This window comes from Orycteropus afer, unplaced genomic scaffold, assembly GCF_000298275.1.
Source record: "Orycteropus afer afer isolate SDZICR_OR568_19922 unplaced genomic scaffold, OryAfe1.0 scaffold00039, whole genome shotgun sequence".
Lineage (NCBI taxonomy): Eukaryota > Metazoa > Chordata > Mammalia > Tubulidentata > Orycteropodidae > Orycteropus > Orycteropus afer.
Genome location: NW_006921626.1, coordinates 12,219,558 through 12,239,730, shown reverse-complemented (window position 1 = coordinate 12,239,730; position 20,173 = coordinate 12,219,558). Strand labels below are relative to the sequence as shown.

At 38.3% G+C, this 20,173-nt stretch overlaps 1 protein-coding gene across 1 annotated transcript in view; it reads right to left on the bottom strand.

Annotated features, from left to right (window-relative positions):
* The window catches only part of DNAH14 (dynein axonemal heavy chain 14), a 792,430-nt gene that overhangs the window by 203,075 nt on the left and 569,182 nt on the right, over positions 1-20,173 (bottom strand). Inside the window, exons 54-57 of the mRNA XM_042780425.1 lie at positions 17,048-17,245; positions 14,831-14,995; positions 11,957-12,148; positions 6,446-6,627 (exon numbers count right to left, since the gene is read on the bottom strand). Of these exons, the coding sequence (XP_042636359.1) occupies positions 6,446-6,627; positions 11,957-12,148; positions 14,831-14,995; positions 17,048-17,245 (737 nt within the window). The remainder of the gene's footprint in view (positions 1-6,445; positions 6,628-11,956; positions 12,149-14,830; positions 14,996-17,047; positions 17,246-20,173) is intronic.

The window sequence follows — 20,173 nt, the reverse complement described above, 5'->3', positions numbered from 1 at the left end:
GAAGGGAGAAGTCAAAGCTGCACTGAAGGAATTGCTGAAAAACAAGGCTCCAGGAATTGATGGAATAGCCACTGAGATGTTTCAACAAATGGATGTCACACTGAAAGCACTCACTTGGTTATGCCAAGAGATTTGGAAGACAGCTACCTGGCCAACTGACTGGAAGAGTTCCATATTTGTACCCATTCCAAAGAAAGGTGATCCCACAGACTGTGGAAATTATCAAACAAAATCATGAATATCACATGCAAGTAAAATCTTACTGAAGATAATTCAAAAATGGTTGCAGCAGTATACTGACAGAGAACTTCCAGAAATGCAAGCTGGATTCAAAAGAGGATGTGTAACAAGGGATATCATTGTTGATGTCAGATGGATCTTGGGTGAAAGCAAAAAACACCAGAAATATGTTTACTTGTGTTTTATTTACTATGCAAAAAAATTTGTGTGGACAAATTATGGGTAACATTGAGAAGAATGGGAATTCCAGAATACTTAATTGTGCTCATGAGGAACATGTACTCTAGACCAGGAGGCTGTCATTTAAACAAAGCACGGAGACACTGCATGGTTTAAAATCAGAAAGGTAGTGTGTCAGGGTTGTATCCTTTCACCATACTTATTTGGTCTGTATGCTGAGCAAATAATCCAAGAAGCTGGGCTATATGAAGAAGCATGTGGCATCAGATTGGAGGAAGACTCATTAACAACCTATGATACACAGATGATACAACCTTGGTAGCTGAAAGTGAAGATGACTTGAAGCACTTACTAATGAAGATTAAAGACTACAGTCTGAAGTATGGATTGCACCTCAATATAAAGAAAATGAAAATTCTCACAAGTGAACCAATAAGAAGCATCATAGTAAATGGACAAAAGATTGAAGTTGTAAAAGATTTCATATTACTTGGTTCCACAATCAATGCCAATGGAAGCAGCAGTCAAGAAATCAGACGTCGTATTGCAACTGGGCAAATCTGCTGCAAAGTAACTCTTTAAAGTGCTGAAGAGCAAAGATGTCTCTGTGAAGACTAAGGTACACCTAACCTAAGCTATGGTGTTTTCAATTGCCTCATACACATGGAAACCTGTACAATGAATAAGGAAGACTGAAGAAGAGTTGATGTTTTTGAGTTGTGGTGTTGGCGAAGAGTACTGAAAGTACCATTGACTGCTAGAAGAAGGAACAAATCTGTCCTGGAGGAAGTTCAGCCAGAATGCTCCTTGGAAGCGAGAATGGCCAGACTTCATCACACCTATTTTGGTCATGTTGTCAGAAGGGACCATTCCCTGGAGAAGGATATCATGCTTGGTAAAATGGAGGGTTAGCAAAAAAGAGGAAGGCCCTCAATGAGATGGATTGACACAGTTGCTAAAACAATGGCTCAGGTATAGCAAGGATTGTGAGGCTGGTGCAGAACCAGGTAGTGTTTCATACTGTTGTACATAGGGTCTCTATGAGTTGGAACTGACTCGATGATGCCTAACAATAACAACAACAATAGCTATAAAGTACAGAGTAGAATTGTTTTATATATGCTCCAAGGCTGTACATCCTTATGGAAGCAGACTGCCTTGTCTTTCTCCTGCCAAATGGTGCTGGGTTCAAATGGCTGACATTTTGTTTTGCCTTAACCGCTGTGCCACTAGGGCTCCCTATTTATATTAATCCCCTATTTATGCAGTTACTATTCTTTTTGTGCTGTATTTGCTATGTCAGATACTGTGCTTGGCAATTTAATCACTAGACAAACAAACTTTGAAGTAGGTAATATAATCATAATCACCATTTTGTAAATGAGAAAACTGAGGTCTTGAGAGGTGAAGTAAATTGCCAGACCTCACATAGTTAAGAAATAACAGAGATGTGCTATGAACCATGTATGGCTGGACCTTGAATCTATCAACAGGATTTCTCCTCAAATCTCTAAGGGCCTACGTTATATTTGTGATATTCTAAACTTTTGATTAAAGGTATTAATGGAAATTAAAATGATGGGACAAATGCTATGATATTTTTTATCTCTTGTCAACCCTAGTTTGAGGCTTTCATTTTTCAAAGAGCAATTTTCTTTCTTACTGCCTCCCACGGAGATGAAATTCAGTTTAGCCTCGATATCTGTCCCTCCTAAATGAAAAGATACCCCACTTCTTCTACCAAGACAACATTTATACTTCAATGCCTAGGTCATTTCCAACTCATTTCATTCCATCTCGAATTTCATTTTTATTTTTTTTATACTGTACTTGATTTTTGTTGTTGACAAAGAAGGAAAGTTTGCTATAATTAGAGCTATTTGGATTTAGTTGGATATCTTGGTGGGCCATTTGTGTTGAAAAGATAGCCCTCAAGCTCTAGCTTGTTGTTTGGTGCTGTTGAGTTGATTCTGACTCAGAGACCCTATTTATGTACAACAGAATGAAACACTGCCTGGTCCCGTGCCATCCCCACAATCCCTGCTACACTTTGCACTGTAGCTACTATGTCAATCCATAAGCTCTAGCTTAGATAGGCTACGTTTACATTCAAAAGAAGAAATCAGAATTTCCTTCAGACAAAAGAGAAAAGTCCAAGTGGCTGAGAAAGAGGAGTGAAGCTTCACGATGGTAGATTACAGACATATATGAGGTGTGACAGCAGAAATGCCCTGTGATTGTAGAAATGGCACTAGAATTTGAGTGCCTAACATGGAATTTTAAATAAGTCCATTGTGCTATATTCTCCAATGTAATCTTCACACCCACTGTCCCTCGCTCTAAGACGATGGCACTTTGAGGTGGTGTCTGCCAAGCTGATGGCACTTTGGGGTGATGTCAAGCAGGTAGGCTTTGAAAAGGACTGCACACACAAGTGGAAAAATGTAGAGAGTAGAGAAGTCATCCCTGTGGCTTGCAGCCAAATAAAAGACCAGCATATGGGTTGAATATTTATATCAGGTAGATACACTCCTGGGAGAGATCAATCATGGGAGAACAGAAGGGCAGTGTATGCACAGGGAGACTGCTTGGGAGGCAGCAGTGTATGGGAAGGAAGGACACAGGAAGAGGTAACTATGGGGAGGAAGTGGGAAGAGAGCTGTTACATTGTGGGAAATTGCAGCCAATGTCATGAGACAAAGTGTGTATGAACTGCTGTATGGAAAATGAATTTGCTCTGTAAACTTTGACCCAAATCACAATAAAAATTTGGAAAAAAAAAAAAAAAAAAACAATCAAGAGTACTGGTTTGATATGGATACACAAATTAGAGATTGGCCATTTAAAATGGGGGGAGATAAAGGCTTGAAGTGGCTGGCCTACACACTGTCATAGGTGTGCTTATTCTTAAACTGATTGTGAAGGGGATATTAATGTTTGAAGTATAAAAGGGACAATAGCTAGAAAAGCGAGAGGGTGGCCTGCAGTGCAGTGAATTACTTGGTATGGCTTTTCTAGCCATAGTCTTTGTAACTCCCAGTGGATTACTGGGTAGGATCATGCAAATGAGGTGTATAGAACTCTGATGTTGGGATTGGTTAGTGTTGTTCCTCTGATAGGCTTAAAATGAACCTTCCTAGAGGCAGAGGGGGGATCTCACTGCCATCAAGTGAGAAGAGCTGGAGGTGAAGTAGATTGTGTCCTTGGAGCCAAGATCACTGCACTGGACGTCCTTGGCAGAGATGTATGGCAGAGAGAGGTCCCCTGGAAGGGAGAGACATCCCAGCAGAGAGAGATGCCCCAGCAGAGAGAGACGGTCACAGTGGCACCAAGAGACAGTCACAGTGAAACCAAGAGTCACGAGGCAGAGTGGTAGGCTTACCTGGCCCACAGAACAAGAAACCTGAGTGCCCTTGGGCAGAAGGCTTGCTGATGAAGTGGGGTGTGCTTGGGTGTCCTTTTAGGCAGAGCTAAAAGAGTTTTTAACACTTGTGTGAGCAGGGCAGAGGCTAGGCTCAGAAGCCAAGGGCCAGAAACACATGTCTGAGGGCATATCAGAGAGAGAATGTCTCATTGAAGAATTGCATCCTGAGTGCATTTCTGAACCTGAATTGTAGCCTGTTACTTCCCTAATAAACTCCAGCATCGTGAGTGTTGTCTGTGAGTTCTGTGTGCCCATTGTAATGAATTATTGAACCCAGTAGAGAAGTAGTGAGTGCTAAGGGAGGGACAGTTGGTGTCAGAATTGGTAAAAGGCTGGATGGTAGCAGCATGTATAACCTCTTAGGACTAAACCTTGGGCTGCTGATGGTGATTCTGTCTTCCTTTTGTGAAGTTAGAGGAGGTCAGACGATGCCGTCTCCATGCCCTTTTTTCAAGACCCAAGCCATGTAATTAACCCTTCTTGCTTTTTCTTCTCACATATGTGCACCTAGGAAACTGGCTTACTGGAATTTATGAGTAACAAAGAAAAGTTGGGGTGTGGGATATGATAACCTGGTTCTTCTTTTTCCACCTAGATATACTTGTTGGATTTGGGCAGTTAGGGATATTTATGATGATGACCATGCATGTGAGATGGCAATTCTTAAGGTGGTCCTAGTATGGCCTGCACATCACAGAGTGGAAGATGTTCTAGGATGGTACAAGGCATATAAGGAAGAAAGAGCTGAGCCACCATGGATGAATCTAGGTGTATAATATGGGAAGTCTAGGTATATAATGGAGAAGACTAGAAAAAGTGATTGTGGCCAGGGCTGGTCATACATTACATGACTGTGAATGGAGAACTACAACCCCAGCTGGTGGGGAAGGAATACCTTAGCTTTTGGGAGGCCAGAGTTCAATGAAGGGACCAGTAATTTCCCTGGATGCTTGTCTGCAGGACATTTGGACAATTAACCCAGGCTGCCACTGTCATCCTCAATTTAACAAAGATCTTAATCAAGGAAATCTCAGAAACCTCCCAGGAGCTGCTTACCAAGTAGCCTCTACTTGAGATAATTAAACAGGATTAACTTTCTGAACATTAATATGATTCCTTTTAACCTCTTAATATTAGACTGTCACAGGGAGCTCTTGAGGTGCAGTAGTTTAAGCATTGGGCTGCTAACCAAAAGGTTAGCAGTTTGATCCTGCCAGCTGCTCTGCGGGAGAAAGATGGGCAGTCTGCTTTTGTAAAATTTACAGTCTTGAGGCAGTTCTACTCTGTCCTATATGATCACCATGAGTCAGAATTGACTTGATGGTCATGTGTTTGTTTTTTAATCTATTCTTTTATATGAAAAACTATAACTACTTTATATTAAACTATAAAAGCAGACTATAGCAATTGTTCTAAATTTAACTGATAGTGCATCTGCCATGTTCCACCTGATCTTAACTAGCAAAAGCTTAATTAGACCCTGATCCCAATTTAGCAAAATGCTGCTGTCAAGGTTTCTGCTACTACTTAGGCCTATATTGGCCTGCCACACACAAACTAGTCTGAACTTTCTATAGTGAATGGTGATGAAAAAGTGCATTGTCCTGGACTTTCTGCAGGTCAGTCGAGGTGCAGCATGTGTGACCACCAACACCTCTTGGTGTACTTGGATTAATGACATTTTTAACTGGCTTGGGTTCATATAGGGGACCTGCTGTGGTCTTCCTTCCAGTTGGGCCTGATTACCCCACTGGGAATCATAGTCATAGTCGCATACACATCCATTGTTGCCTAAGACAAACAGAACAGATTTGGTCCAAGTCTCTATCAGTATAACTAATTGGGGTAGCTGATGGGATGGCCAGTATTTTTAAAAAGAATTCTTAGTTGAATGTGTGAAAGGTCAGGAGATGGAGTTGCAGAGGAGTAGCTCTACCATGTGTGCTGGTGACTGCACAGCTCCACATAAGTCCTCCAGTCAAGGCTTGACTGCAATTGACCTAAGTCTTGGCAGAACACCTTGTAATCTTCCCAGAATTTGATAGAACAAGACACTTATGAGCAGATTCTACAAGTTCATTTCCCATTCACTTCCCTGTCTTCTTAGGAAGCTGTCATGAGACAGTGACTGACTGTCTCCCTGGTTCTGATATCACCTCCCCCAGACCCCATCATTAGGGTACAGCTGTAGGCTATACAACTGCTTAGCTAAAGCACAAACTGGGCTCTTCAGCAACAGGATGTTCACTACCTGTGTTGCAGTCATCTAGTCCCTTTTATTTTGGTGTCATCCATGAGACAGAAACATGGAGATCTGGCACCTTTGGCATTCTTGTTTTCACTGTCCATGTAAGTTAATAAACTGTCTGAATCTAACAAGGTCTCATTGTTTCTTTATTGGCTGATTGTGTTAGCCTTGCCTTCAGGGGCAGCCTGTGAATGCACAGAAGGGAACAACCACCTTTTCTCTTTTATGGTTTCCGGTAGCTTTTTAGCCTTCTCTGCTACTGTAGGTCTGGGCCATTTTGTATTTGTGTCCCTTTTTACAAATAAAACACCAATGTAAAAAAATATATTTTTCATTTGGTCTCAAAATCTTACCTCTTCATTTGCATCTCTTTCTCTCGTGACTTCAAAATGTGTGCAAATGTACCCATGAAGTGCAAGTAGCTCCTGGGAGTGATATAATAATGCCTTCTAGTTTCTTCAAAGAATTTTATGCTTAAATCTGCTATACTTTTGTGGATTTGGACACATGTTGGGGCAAGTTTTTCTTTTAAATTCTGAAAAACAATATATATATATATTTTAAGAATTAAGAGAAAGCAATCTGAATAAATATATGTTCAAAAAAAGAAGAAAATTGGACATTGTGAGTAATTTGAAATAGATTATCATTTCTGAGATATGGAGATATACAGAAAGGTTTTGGATGAAGGGGACCAAGAATATATGAGTTTTGATGGTTTGGATGGTGGTGGGATGGAAGAGGCGAAGCTGTGGCTAATTATTAATGACATACCACACTCATTCTTCCAGATTTTACCCTTATTTCTGTTGTATCCATCCACAGATTTAGAACACCAGAGTCAATGGCCCAAGGTTACCTTTATCTTCCATCTTCCTTTGAAAGCAGTTCGTTAATAGAAAGATACTCAAGGAAATTTCCTTGAGTAAAATAAATATATAAAAAGTAAAACTGAAGTAGAAAATATAAGGACTCAAAGGACATAAGAAAAAGCAAAACCAAACTCACTTCTATTGAGTTGACTCCAACTCATAGTGGCCCCTTTAGGTTTCTGAGCCGATAAATCTTTATGGCCTTAGACACAGGCCTCAGCCCCTAAAGGTGGGAAGCAGGGGAAAGAGAAGCCAGGGGACCACAGACAGAGGCAGCAGGGATCTCAGGTAAGGGTAGGGATACAGGCCCCAACCCCAAGAGGCAGGAAGCAGAGAGATTTGGAACAGCTAAGGGAGATAAACTTGTCTGTCAGTTTATCTTACTATGGTGGTTAGTGTGTTGCTGTGAGGCTTGAGGCTGCACCACTGGTGTTTCGAATGCCAGTGGGGTTGCACATGGTGCACAGGTTTCAATGCAGCTTACAGACTGAGACAGAGGAGGAAGAAGGAAGAGGCCATCCACTTCTCAAAGAATTGGCCAGGGAAAACCCTATGAATAGCAGAGAAACACTCTCTGATATGTTACTGTGCAACTTTATGAATAGCACGGAAACGCTGTCCAATACAGTGCAGGAGGATGAGCCCTTCAGGTCAGAAGGCTCTCAAAATGTGATGGGGAAAGAGCTGTGTCATCAGTGTAGAAAAAACTTTACTGATATGGATAAAATAAAGCTTTTGAGACCTCCATTTGCTGACGTGGCATGACTCAAATTGAGAAGAAACAGCTGTGAATATTTATTAATAATTGGAATGTGGAAAGTATGAAGTATGAATCTAGGAAAATTGGAAGTTGTAAAAAATGAAATGGAATGCAAAAAGATTGACATCCTAGGCATTAGTAAGCTGAAATGGACTGGTTTTGGCCATTTAGAATCAGACAACCATATCATCTACTATGCCAGGAATGACAATTTGAAGAGGAATGGCATGACATTCATAATCACAAATGATGTTTCAAGATCTGTCCTGAAGTACAATTCTGTCAGTGATAGGATAATATCCATATGCCTACAAGGAAGACCATTTAATACTACTGTTATTCAAATTTATGCATCAACTACCAAAGCCAAAGATGAGGAAATTGAAGATTTTTACCAACTTCTGCAGTCTGAAATTGACCGAACATGCAATCAAGATGTGTTAATTATCACCGGTGACTGGAATGCAAAAGTTGGAAACAAAGAAGAATCTCTAGTAGTTGGAAAATTTGGCCTTAGTGACAGAAGGTTGGGCAATCCTACTTCCGTAGTGATAACTGCCTTGGAAACCCAAGGAGGGGTCTCTAGGAGTCGGGGCTGACTCGATGGCAAACAACAACAACAACAACAGTGACAGAAATAACACTGGAGATCACATGATAGAATTTTGCAAAGCCAATGACTTATTCATTGCAAATACCTTTTTTCATCAACACAAATGGTGGCTATATATGTGGGCTTCACCAGATGGAATACACAGGAATCAGATTGACTACATCTGTGTCAAGATGTGATGGAAAAGCTCAATATCTTGAGTCAAAACAAGGCCAGGAGCTGACTGTGGAACAGACAATCAATTGGTCATATGCAAATTTGACTTGAAGTTGAAGACAAAACAAGTCCACAGGAGCCAAAATATGACCTTGAATATATCCTTCCTGAATTTAGAGATCATTTAGAGAACAGATTTGATGCATTGAACATCAATGACCAAAAACCAGAAGAAATGTGGTGTGACATCAAGAACATCATACATGAAGAAAGAAAGAGGTCATTAAAAAGATGAGAAAAACAGAAAAGAGCAAAATGGATGAGCGAAGAGACTCTGAAACTTACCCTTGAGCAGAGAGTAGCTAAAGCAAATGGAAGAAATGACAAGATAAAAGAGCTGAACAGAAGATTTCAAAGAGCAGCTTGAGCAGACAAAGCCAATTACTATAATGAAATGTGCAAAGACCTGGAGTTAGAAAACCAAAAGGGAAGAACATGCTCAGCACTTCTCAAGCTGAAATAACTGAGGAAAAAATTTAAGCCTCGAGTTGCAATATTGAAAGATTGGGCAAAATATTGAATGATGCAGGAAGCATCAAAAGAAGATGGAAGGAATACACAGAGCCACTGTACCAAAAAGAACTGGTCAATCTTCATCCATTTCAGGAGGTGGCATATGATCAAGAACCAATGGTACTGAAGGAAGAAGTCGAAGCTGCACTGAAGGAATTGGTGAAGAATGAGGCACCAGGAATTGACAGAATACCCATTGAGATGTTTCAAAAAAACAGATGCCCCACTGGAGGTACTCACTCGGTTGTGCCAAGAGATTTGGAATATAGCTACCTGGCTAACTGACTGGAAGAGATCCATATTTGTACCCATTCCAAAGAAAGGTGATTTCACAGAATGTGGAAATTATCAAACAATATCATTAATATCACATGCAAGTAAAATCTTACTGAAGATAATTCAAAAACGGTTGTAGTAGTATATTGACAGAGAACTTCCAGAGGTACAAGCTGGATTCAGAAGAGGACTTGGAACAAGGGATATCATTGCTGATGTCAGATAGATCTTGGCTCAAAGCAAAGAATACCAGAAAGATGTTTACTTGTGTTTTATTAACTATTCAAAATCATTTGATTATGTGGATCATAACAAATTATGTATAACATAGAGAAGAATGGGAATTCCAGAATACTTAATTGTACTCATGAGGAAACTGTACATAGACCAGGAGGCTGTCACTTGAATAGAACAAGGGGACACTGCATGGTTTAAAATCAGGAAGGGAGTGTGTCAGGGTTGTGTCCTTTCACCATACCTATCTAATCTATATGCTGAGCAAATAATCTGAGAAGCTGGACTGTATGAAGAAGAACGTGGCATCAAGATTGGAGGAAGAATCATTAACAACCTGTGATATGCTGATGACACAATTTTGCTTGTTGAAAGTGAGGATGATTTGAAGCCCTTACTGATGAAGATTAAAGACTACAGTCTGCAGTATGGATTACATCTCAATATAAAGAAAACAAAAATCCTCACAACTGGACCTATAAGCAGCATCACAATAAATGGAGAAAAGATTGAAGTTATCAAAGACTTCACATTGCTTGGTTCTACAATTGACAGTAATGGAAGCAGCAGTCAGGACATAGATGATGGGTAAGTTGGCTGCAAAGGATCTCTTTCAAGTGCTGAGGAGCAAGGATATCTCCTTGAGGACTAAGGTGCGCCTGACACAAGCCATGATATTTCCAATCGCCTCATATGCATGTGAGAGCTGGACAATGAATAAGGAAGACCGAAGAAGAGTTGATGCTTTTGAGTTGTGGTGCTGGTGAAGAATGCTGAAAGTACCAGGGACTGCTAAAAGAACTAAGAACTCTGTCCTGTAGGAAGTGCAGCTGGAATGCTCCTTATAAGCGAGAATGGCCAGACTTCATCTCACCTACTTTGGTCATGTTATCAGAAGGGACCATTCCCTGAGAAGGATGCCATGCTTGGTAAGGTGGAGGGGCGATGAAAGAGGGGAAGACCCTCAAAGAGATGGATTGATACGGTGGCCGAGGCTATGGGCTAAAGTAAAGCAAGTATCGTGGACCTGGTACAGGACCAGGCGATGTTTCACTCTGCTGTGCATGGGGCAGCTATGAGTCAGAGATGACTCGATGGCACCTAACAACACAACAACAACAACAACAACAACAAATCTTTATGGAAGTAGATTGCCAAGTCTTCCTTCTGTGGAGGGGCTGGTGGGTTTGAACTGCTAACCTTCTGGTTAGCAGCCAGATGCCTTAGGCAGTATGCCACCAGAGCTTCTTAAAGGACATATAGGTGGGCAAAACTAGAGTAGAAAGAGTATTCCCTTTGCTTAGCTTGGGAGTTTTCTGATTTAGATATAACATAGTCCTAGTTACTCATCTCCAATCCAAGCCTAGCCTAATAACTGTTTTACTTTCAACCTAGCTGAATTTTCTTCCTGGATTCACACTGCTTCTACCCTTTTTGCCCTTTGCTTTCCTTGAACTCTGGGACAAGTGAAGATGTAAATCCCTTACTAGGTCTCACACTGAATTTCAGGCCTCTATGAATTTAAACTTCTTTTGTCAACACACCTGTTACCCTTTTTCTGTCAGCTGGGTCCTATGGGATCTTCAGTTGAATCACTTTAGAATAGATTCTTTCTTACTGTGGCTCATAAATTCTGAGTGTATTTTGTGTTGTGACTTGTGCTCTCTCTCTCTTTTTTTTTTTTTTTTTTTTGGTAGTTTTGCTGTTGCAGCCAAGCCAGAGTAATTTACAAAGAATACACGAAGGTTCCAGCATACTCACCATAGGAATTGGTATAGGAAATGGAGGTTGTTTTTCCTTCATGGAAATCTGCTGTTTAACATGAAACCAGAATAGTGAAGAGCAGGCAGTGAGGAATCTGGGCGTCTTTGAAATGGGGCAGGTCCGGGGATTAAAGAGATGGGAAGCCATAGAATTGATAAGTAGTCAAGACAAATGCTTGGCCTAGTTCATAAATTGGCCTGTTGTTGCTAGTTACCATTGAGTCCATTCTGACTCCTGGTAACCCCATGTGCACAGAGTAGAACTCCCCTTAGGGTTTTCTAGGCTGTGACCTTTTGGAAGCAGATCACCGGGCCTGTCTTCTGAAGCACCTGTCAGAGGGTTTGAACTACCAACATTTTGGCTAGTAGTTGAATGCTTAACCATTTGCTTCACCCAGGGACTCCTCAATGTAGTCAAGTGCTGCCTATTTTTGCTCATCTAAGAGTTCACTGTTGTTCAGAGACATAACACTGTTGTTGTTGTTGTTAAGTGCCGTCGAGTCGTTTCCGACTCATAGCGACCCCATGCACAGCAGAAACATCTAACACTGTTAGATGATGTTAATAAATTGACACCTTCACTTGCGTGAGATTTTTTAAAAGACATTAACATTTACCTTTCTGTTCTCCAAATTCACCTTTTCTGTTAAGAAAGAATTGGCTACAGTAAGAAGAGCCTCTTCTGGCCACTTCTCATACCAATCAATTGTACAGGAACTGATCATAGAAGGATATGCTCTACAACTTTGGCGAAAGTTAGGTTCTAAAGGATTCATGGTCATAAAAATATGAAGATTTTTATGAATTATCTGAAAATTAATAAAAATATTAATTGTTAAAATATAAACCACTGCTTTGAAAAATTATTATATTGAAAATTCCATTTGAAACTTGTTTCAATTCTTTCCTTAATTAGTCCAGAGACTGATCAACCGTGTATTGAGTGCCTGACATAAATGAAGCTGTTCTAAGGAAACAACCAGTCCCACAGAGTCCTTCTGAGGAAAGCATGTTCTACTCTATGTGACCCCACTTTCTTGGCTTCAGTTGGGCGAACTGGTTAGGGGATGCACTAGACCCAGATCATCCCTTGTATAAACCAACTCTTATGAGGGGGCATGGTGCTTGAGCTCCTTTCAGTAGAGGATCTTATATCAGATGGTGATAGGTCTGACTATTTAGCTCTTTTCTGGAGTAAGACTCACAGAACTCAAAGTGAGAAAATAGTAAGACAAATTAGAGCTGGAAAACAGAGAGAAGCAGAGATGGACAATATGGGTAGAGCATCAAAGGAGTTATTAATAAAATACAGCTGAAGAATTACAGCTAAGTTATATTAGATCCTAAACAATTTTGTAAGCCCTAAGTTATGAGTCAGGATCAACTCTATGGCAGTGGGTTTAAGCTAAGTGCTAGTTTCTACGAAGTTTACTTGCGTCCTGTTTTCCTCATAAGTCTTGTTTGTGCTGATGCTGTTCCTGGGTTCTTGGCAAGACTGGCTATGGGACACAGGTTACTTCCATCTTATTTCTATATGTCTCTTTATAATAAACTTATGTTATTGAAAGCAGCCTCAGTGAGTCAGTGTTCCTTTTAATTCAAAGAGTCTAATTTGTACAAAGTGATAATATCTTTGAGTATCAAGCAACCTGTTTTGCCAAATAAATATGATAAAGCTGAAAGGAGACTAAAGTAAGATTTTACCTTTAAAAATTTTATAAAATCAACAGTGTTTATTTCAGAATACATGCAATAAGAAGCGTTTAAAGTAAAAATGAAAGGACCTCTCTTGCTTTATCCATCACCAAATTCCTATCACAGAATATCTTATGTTCACAATTTAAAGTGTGTTTTTACTATTTACTGTTATTGTAAGACACTTCAAATCATTTTTGGATGTGTGGAATATATTATACATAAATAAAACCCACTGTCATTGAATCAATTCCAACTCATAGTGACCCCCATTGGGTTTCTGAGGGTGTAAATCTTTATGGAAGTAAATTGCCCTATCTTCCTTTGGTAGAGTGGCTGGTGGGTTTGAACCACCAACCATCTGGTTAGCAGTCAAATGCCTTAGGCACTGCACCTCCAGAGCTCCTTATAGATAAATAAGGAAATAAATAATCCAGATTGGGATTCTTGATTTAGTTTTTATTTCTGGAATGTACTATGTTTTACGCATCAATAAAAATTTGTTCTTCCTTACCATTTATAATACTTGGGATAAACCAACTGTGTAAAAAGGCACTCAAAGAGAAACAAACAAACAAACAAAACCAAACTCACTGCCATCAAGTCAATTCTGACTCATAGCGACCCCCACTGGGTTTCTAAGGCTGTAAATCTTTACAGAAGCAGACCACCTCATCTTATTTCCACAGAATGGCTGGTGGGTTTCAAACCACGGAACTTTTGGTTAGCAGCCAAATGCCTTAACCACTATACCATTAGAGCTCCCTTACAAGGCACTAAACCCAAACAAACAAACAAACAAACAAACTCACTGCCGTTGAGTCGGATCCAACTCATAACACCCCCTCCTTGGGTTTCAGAGGCAGTATCACTACGGAAGTAGATTGCCCAATCTTCCTTTTGAACCACCAGCCTTCTGGTTAGCAATCAAATGCCTTAGGCACTACGCCACCAGAGCACCTTTACAAGGCACTAGAGCACCATAAACTAGCAGGATAATTAAACCTTCTTTCTAATATGGCGTTTTAAAATATAACACAACCCAAGTCATTCACATCACATTATTCTCTCTCAATTGGGGATTCCATGCCTGGAAGTTTTTATATCTTCTTCTTATGCCAGATTATTAAGTATCTGTTGAAGAATGGAGGGTGGTATAGTTCAATTCTCAAAAACCCTACAATAGGCAAAAATTGGCAACAAAATAAGTTGACCAGTGATACTCTTCCAGTGAACATTTTGGTTGGAGTAATCAAGTCTATCTGTTTACTAAGGCACTATTAAACCATCATGCCCCAAAGACACAGAAGGGCTAGTTTACTGGTGTACTCTATAACTCTCATCAAATCAGTTCTTTCACAGTCACTCAACTGCTGGGTTTATTTGGAATATTTCCTGCTCTATTGTTCTGTATTATCATATCCTGATCAATTCTAGGTGTATGCAAAGAGATGAAAGAACTCTTGTTTCTTGCTTTTCTTGGCTGCAATGAAAACCTCATTAACTAAGAAGAAATCTCAATGTAAGAAATAATCTTGGGATTTTATTGCTTATTTCATTACCTGCAGATTCCAGATTTTTTTTTTTTTTTAAACCATTGATAGTTTGTCTGGGTCAGACTCTTGTTAATTCTCATATGTCTGTGTGTAGGAGTGGTGGTCCTTTTTTAGTTTTACAAATCCATTCAAAGAACTAAAGAAATTATATCCAACTTGAAAATCATGTACACAATTATTAATGCACTCTAGTTTTAATTTAACACCATAATTTAATAAAGTCAATCTACAAAAATGTACCTTTTGGAAGAATGAAAGTAAAGATTCCCTAGTATTATCCATGTAACCAGCCTGTTCAGCAAGAGGTCTAATCCTTAGTACAATAGAGTCCAGCTCCTCATTTTCAAACAAGTCAGGTACTGTTCCAGAATTGAAAATGCAATACAAATCTTCCAAAAATATCTCCTTAGGTGAAAAATATATTTAATCAGGAATCAGTAAGTTTTTCATATATTCTACTCTAAACACATTAAACTGAGAAGGAAGTAGTGATTAAGGAGAACTGAGACTAATTTTTTAAAATGCTAACATTTTTTTAATTCAAGCCCATCAAAAAAAAATATTTTTGTCAATCAAAATAATTAAAACATCAGACAACATCTACTTAGTGAGACAGTATACCAAACACTGTGTTAGGCTCTGGGCAAGAAGTATGGAGAGATGGGTACAATAATGAATTGGGCAGAGACCTTGTTTTCAACTAGTTCATAGATGTCCTCAATACACTACTTTTGTGTTTGTGTAGTGAACAAGCTAGAAATAACATGGCTGAAGGATTATTTTAATTTAACCAAATTCATCTCCGTAAAAGGTTCCAGTGCTAATGGGAAATGTGAAAGAGGAGAAAGAACCATCAAACTCTACCAGAGGAGTTGTAACAGTATGAACCTCTTTCTTTTGAGAGTAAATCCAAGCTTGCTTTCTTTTTTGTAAAGCAGCAGTAGTATTCCCTATTCCTTAGGACATTCCTTAGACATTTGATATTTCAGTCCATGAAGAAGAGCAGAGAGCTGGTGGTAGACCTCCACTAGAGATCAACATAGGTGATGTGGGGTAGTTGACATCCTGTTTCATCTGAGAAATGATGGATTTACAAGGCTTACCAGAAACTGTGATTCCATTTCACTCTTTTTGATTCACATGGAAAAGATTGGTACAGCCAGAAGAAACCTGGAAAGTGTGGAAAGTAGATCCAATGATCTTGAAGTACTGAATAACATGGGAATCAAGGAGCCATATTCAACTTGGCTTTGACTTGTTCCATAATGGTTTTATGAAAATTATTTATTAAATTAGAACAATGGGTTCTTATTATGGAAGAAACTGTAGCTTCTGAAATCCACAAAGCATATGTCTGACAGAAACCCCAGCTTGATCAGTGGAAAAGGATATTTAAATTTGGGAAGGGAGAATGTCTAGATCAAGCAGAAAAACTGGATACAATGGAGCACAGCAATTATGACATGGTACTTGGATTTACTCTCAAAAATATAACTCTAGGGAGAGGCTCAGTATTAGGAGGAAAAATAGGTTAAGAGTTAGAAACAATACCCCTAACTATACATGTTTATAAATATTTCTAGATCAGAGATAATAAACAATGTCCCTTTGAAATTTTGCTACGAAGAAGTAAATGCAATCTGAGATAACAGTTTTCTTAATTATATTTTGGTTGTACAAGGGTATAAGTTATACAAAAGAATAGATCTGATTAAAAAAAAAAAGGTGAGTGATTAGCATTTTTACTGGTATGGAAAGAAAATATTAAAAACAAACAAACAAAAAAAAAACCAAACTCACTGCCGTTGAGTCAAACCCAACTCATAGTGACCCCTCCTTGGGTTTCTGAGGCCATATCACTACAAAAGTAGATTGCCCAACCATCCTTCTGAAGAGTGGCTGGTGGGTTTGAACCACCAACCTTCTGGTTAGTAGTCAAATGCCTTAGGTGCTATGCTACCAGAGCTCCCAAAGAAAGTATGCCCTGCAAGGAAAGTCCTCAACCTGATGGAGACATTAGAATAGAAGATTAAAGAGAGAAACAGAAGGCTCAATGCTGCTGACCATGACATGGTCAGATAGTGGATACAAATTATAGTTTTCTTTCTTTTTTTTAAATACAGTTTACAAAATCAGTTCAGATACAAGATGTATGACTTTAGCTACCTAGATAAATTACTTCCAGTTCATTAATTAAGAAGAAAATTATAAAGACACAGAAAATGTTTTATTGTAATGTTTATGCAAGACTATAGCATGATTACAATTGTATAAACTCTGGGGACCAGGACTAGATGAGCATAGAGAATTAAAAAAAAAAAAAAAAAAAAAGGATTAACTAGGTTAATAGGACTACAGGGAAATATTTTTGTACTAATTTCAGTTTCAACAATTCAATTTATTTTTGGCTACTCAATTATCAAACTTGAGCAAATAATAAAGACAAAAAGTGCTTACTTGATCTATATTTAAATTAGTAACCATCATAACAGTGGAGTATCCTTCTAATCCTGTTTGAATGAACACTTTTTTAAAGTCTTCTTTGAATTCTAGGTAGATGTAATTGTGAGATATAGGTATTTGGTATAGTTTGTGTTCTGTCAAGTAACAGGCCAAAGTTGTACAAGTTTTTTTTCCACATCCATCTATTCCAATCTTTGGGGGAAAAAAATTAACACATATATATTCCAGGAATCTTTCAATGTATACATTTCTATTTATTTGTGTTAGAAATCTAGACAGTAAAAATATCTCAGACTATTTTTATAACCATGTTGGGAGGTATACTAGGTATAATTTAAGTATTTTATCAATTTCATAAGGCACATTTAATATTTTCATAATTTCTTTTCATAGTCCCTTGAAATATATGGGATAACAGGAAAGATACTACAGTTTAGAAAAATAACACAGAAGAGTCTATAAATCATCATCATATAACTGTTAATACTTGATGGATACTTGATTTTTCATTTATAAGAAATTAGGTCTTTTCCTATTTATTTTGAACAATGAAAGTTAATAAATGCTCTTTGGTAATGATGGCCAACTATTGCCTTTTAAGTCAGTTTATTGAGGTATAATTTATAGGCCATATCTGTTTTAAGTGTACAACACAATGACTTTCAGCAAATTTACAGAGTTGTACAACTTCACCACCATTCATTACATAACCTTTTCACTATCCCCAGAAAAGATCCTTCATGCACATTTGAAGTCAAGCCCTGTCCCCACCTTCAGCCCCAAGGAACCATTGATATGCTTTCTGCCTGTATGAATTTCCTTTTTTAGACATTTCCATTTTAAATTTTTTTAGACATTTCCATTTTAAATGGAATCATAGGATGTGAAGTTCTTTGTGTCTGACTTAGAATATTATTGAGGTGCTTCTATGTTGTAGTGTGTATCATTAGTTTATTCCTTTTCACCACTGAATATTATACTATTGTATGGAAAATTGGATTATTTTCACTTTTTGGCTGTTACAGATAATACTGAAATAAAGATTTATATACTTGAGTAAATATTTATTCTTCTCTTGCTATCATATGAGTGGAATTGCTCAGTTATATAAAAATTTATGTTAAAATCTTTAAGAAATGGCCAAATTGTTTTCCAAAGCAGTTGTATTATTCTACTTTTCCACCAGCAATATATATGTGAGTTACAGTTTATCATATCTTTATCAACATTTGCTATTGACTATTTTTTGCTCTGTTTTATTTTTTCATTATAGCCATTCAAGTGGGTGTGTAGGATTATCTTACTGTGTTCTCAGTTTGCATTTTCTCTAATTACTAATCCTGCTGAGCATCTTTTCATGGGCTTATTAGCCATTCATTTATCTTCTTTGGTGAAACAAAGTGTTAACAAACTTTGCTCATTTTGAAAACTAGACTTTATCTTTCAGAGCAGTTTAGGTTTACAGAAAAATTGGGCCGAAAATAGAGTTCCCATATACTTTGTGATGTCTCATTTTATGTGTCTACTTGGCTAGGCTATGGTGCCCATTGTTTGGTCAAACAATAGTCTAGATGCTGTTATAAAGTTCTAATGTGTGATTAAATTAGTTGGCCTTAAAAAGCAGATTACCTGCCATTAAGTGAGTGGGCCTTATCCAATCAGATGAAGGCCTTAAGAGTAAAAAAAGGAGTTTCCCCTAGGGTATATTCTGCCTCCAGATCATAAACAGATATCTTTCCAGAACTCCTTCACCACTCTTCATTCTTCCCATTGACTGACTTAGGGATTCTGGGATACAAACCTACAGGAATCTTCAGCCTGTTGACTGACCTGTGGATTTGGAAAACAAAATGCAGGAATTTCCAGCCTATCACCTCCCAAAGATTTGTGGATTTGCTGTTGTTGTTAGGTGCCATCAAGTTGGTTCCAACTCACAGTGACTCCATGTACAACAGAACAAAACTCTGTCTGGTCCTGGGCCATCCTCACATTTGTTGCCATGCTTGAGCTCATCGTTGCAGACACTGTGTCAATCTATCTCATTGAGAACCTTCCTCTTTTTTGCTGATCCTTTACTTTACCAAGCATGATTTCCTTCTCCAGGAACCAGTCCATTCTGACAACATGACCAAAGTACGATAGACAAAGTCAGGGCATTTGTGCTTCTAAGGAGCATTCCAGCTGTACTTCTTCCAAGACAGATTTGTTTGTTCTTTTTGCAGTCCATAGTACATTCAATATTCTTCACCAATACCACAATTTGAATGCATCTTTTTTTTTTTTTTTTGCATTCTTCTTTATTTATTGTGCAGTTGTCACATGCATGAATCTACTGAAAATACCATGGCTTGGGTTGGGTGAACCTTAGTCTTCAAACTGTTATCTTTGCTCCATAATACTTTAAAGAGGTCTTTTGCAGCAGATTTTTCCAATGCAATATGTCTTTTGATATCCTGATTGCTGCTTCCATTGGGTGTTCATTGTAGATCCAAGTAACATGAAATCCTTGAAAACTTCAATCTTTCTAGACTCCACAATTTCATAAGCTAATTCCTTAAAATCTATCTATCTATCTATCTATCTATCACCTATCTATCCATCTATCTATCCATCCATCCATCCATCTATATCATCTATCTGATGGATAGATAGATAGATGATATACATGGATAGACATGTATTTATCTAGTAGACATGTATTTATCTAGAAGATATATGCCAAAATTACAGAGTTGCACAATACAGTGGAAGCACAAAAGAATAGGATAGAACTGGCTGAAGAATGCATTTCCCAACTAGAAGACAAATCCCTAGACACTTGCCTGTATGAAGAAAAATCAGAACAAAGATTTAAGAGAAATCTATCTATCCATCCATCCATCCATCTATATCATCTATCTGATGGATAGATAGATAGATGATATACATGGATAGACAGATAGATAGATAGATGGATAGATGATAGATAGATAGACAGATTTTAAGGAATTAGCTCATGCAATTGTGGAGTCTAGAAAGATTGTCAAGGATTTCATGTTACTTGGATCTACAATCAGGAGCTCTGGTAGCATAGTGCCTAAGGCATTTGACTGCTAACCAGAAGGCTGGTGGTTCAAACCC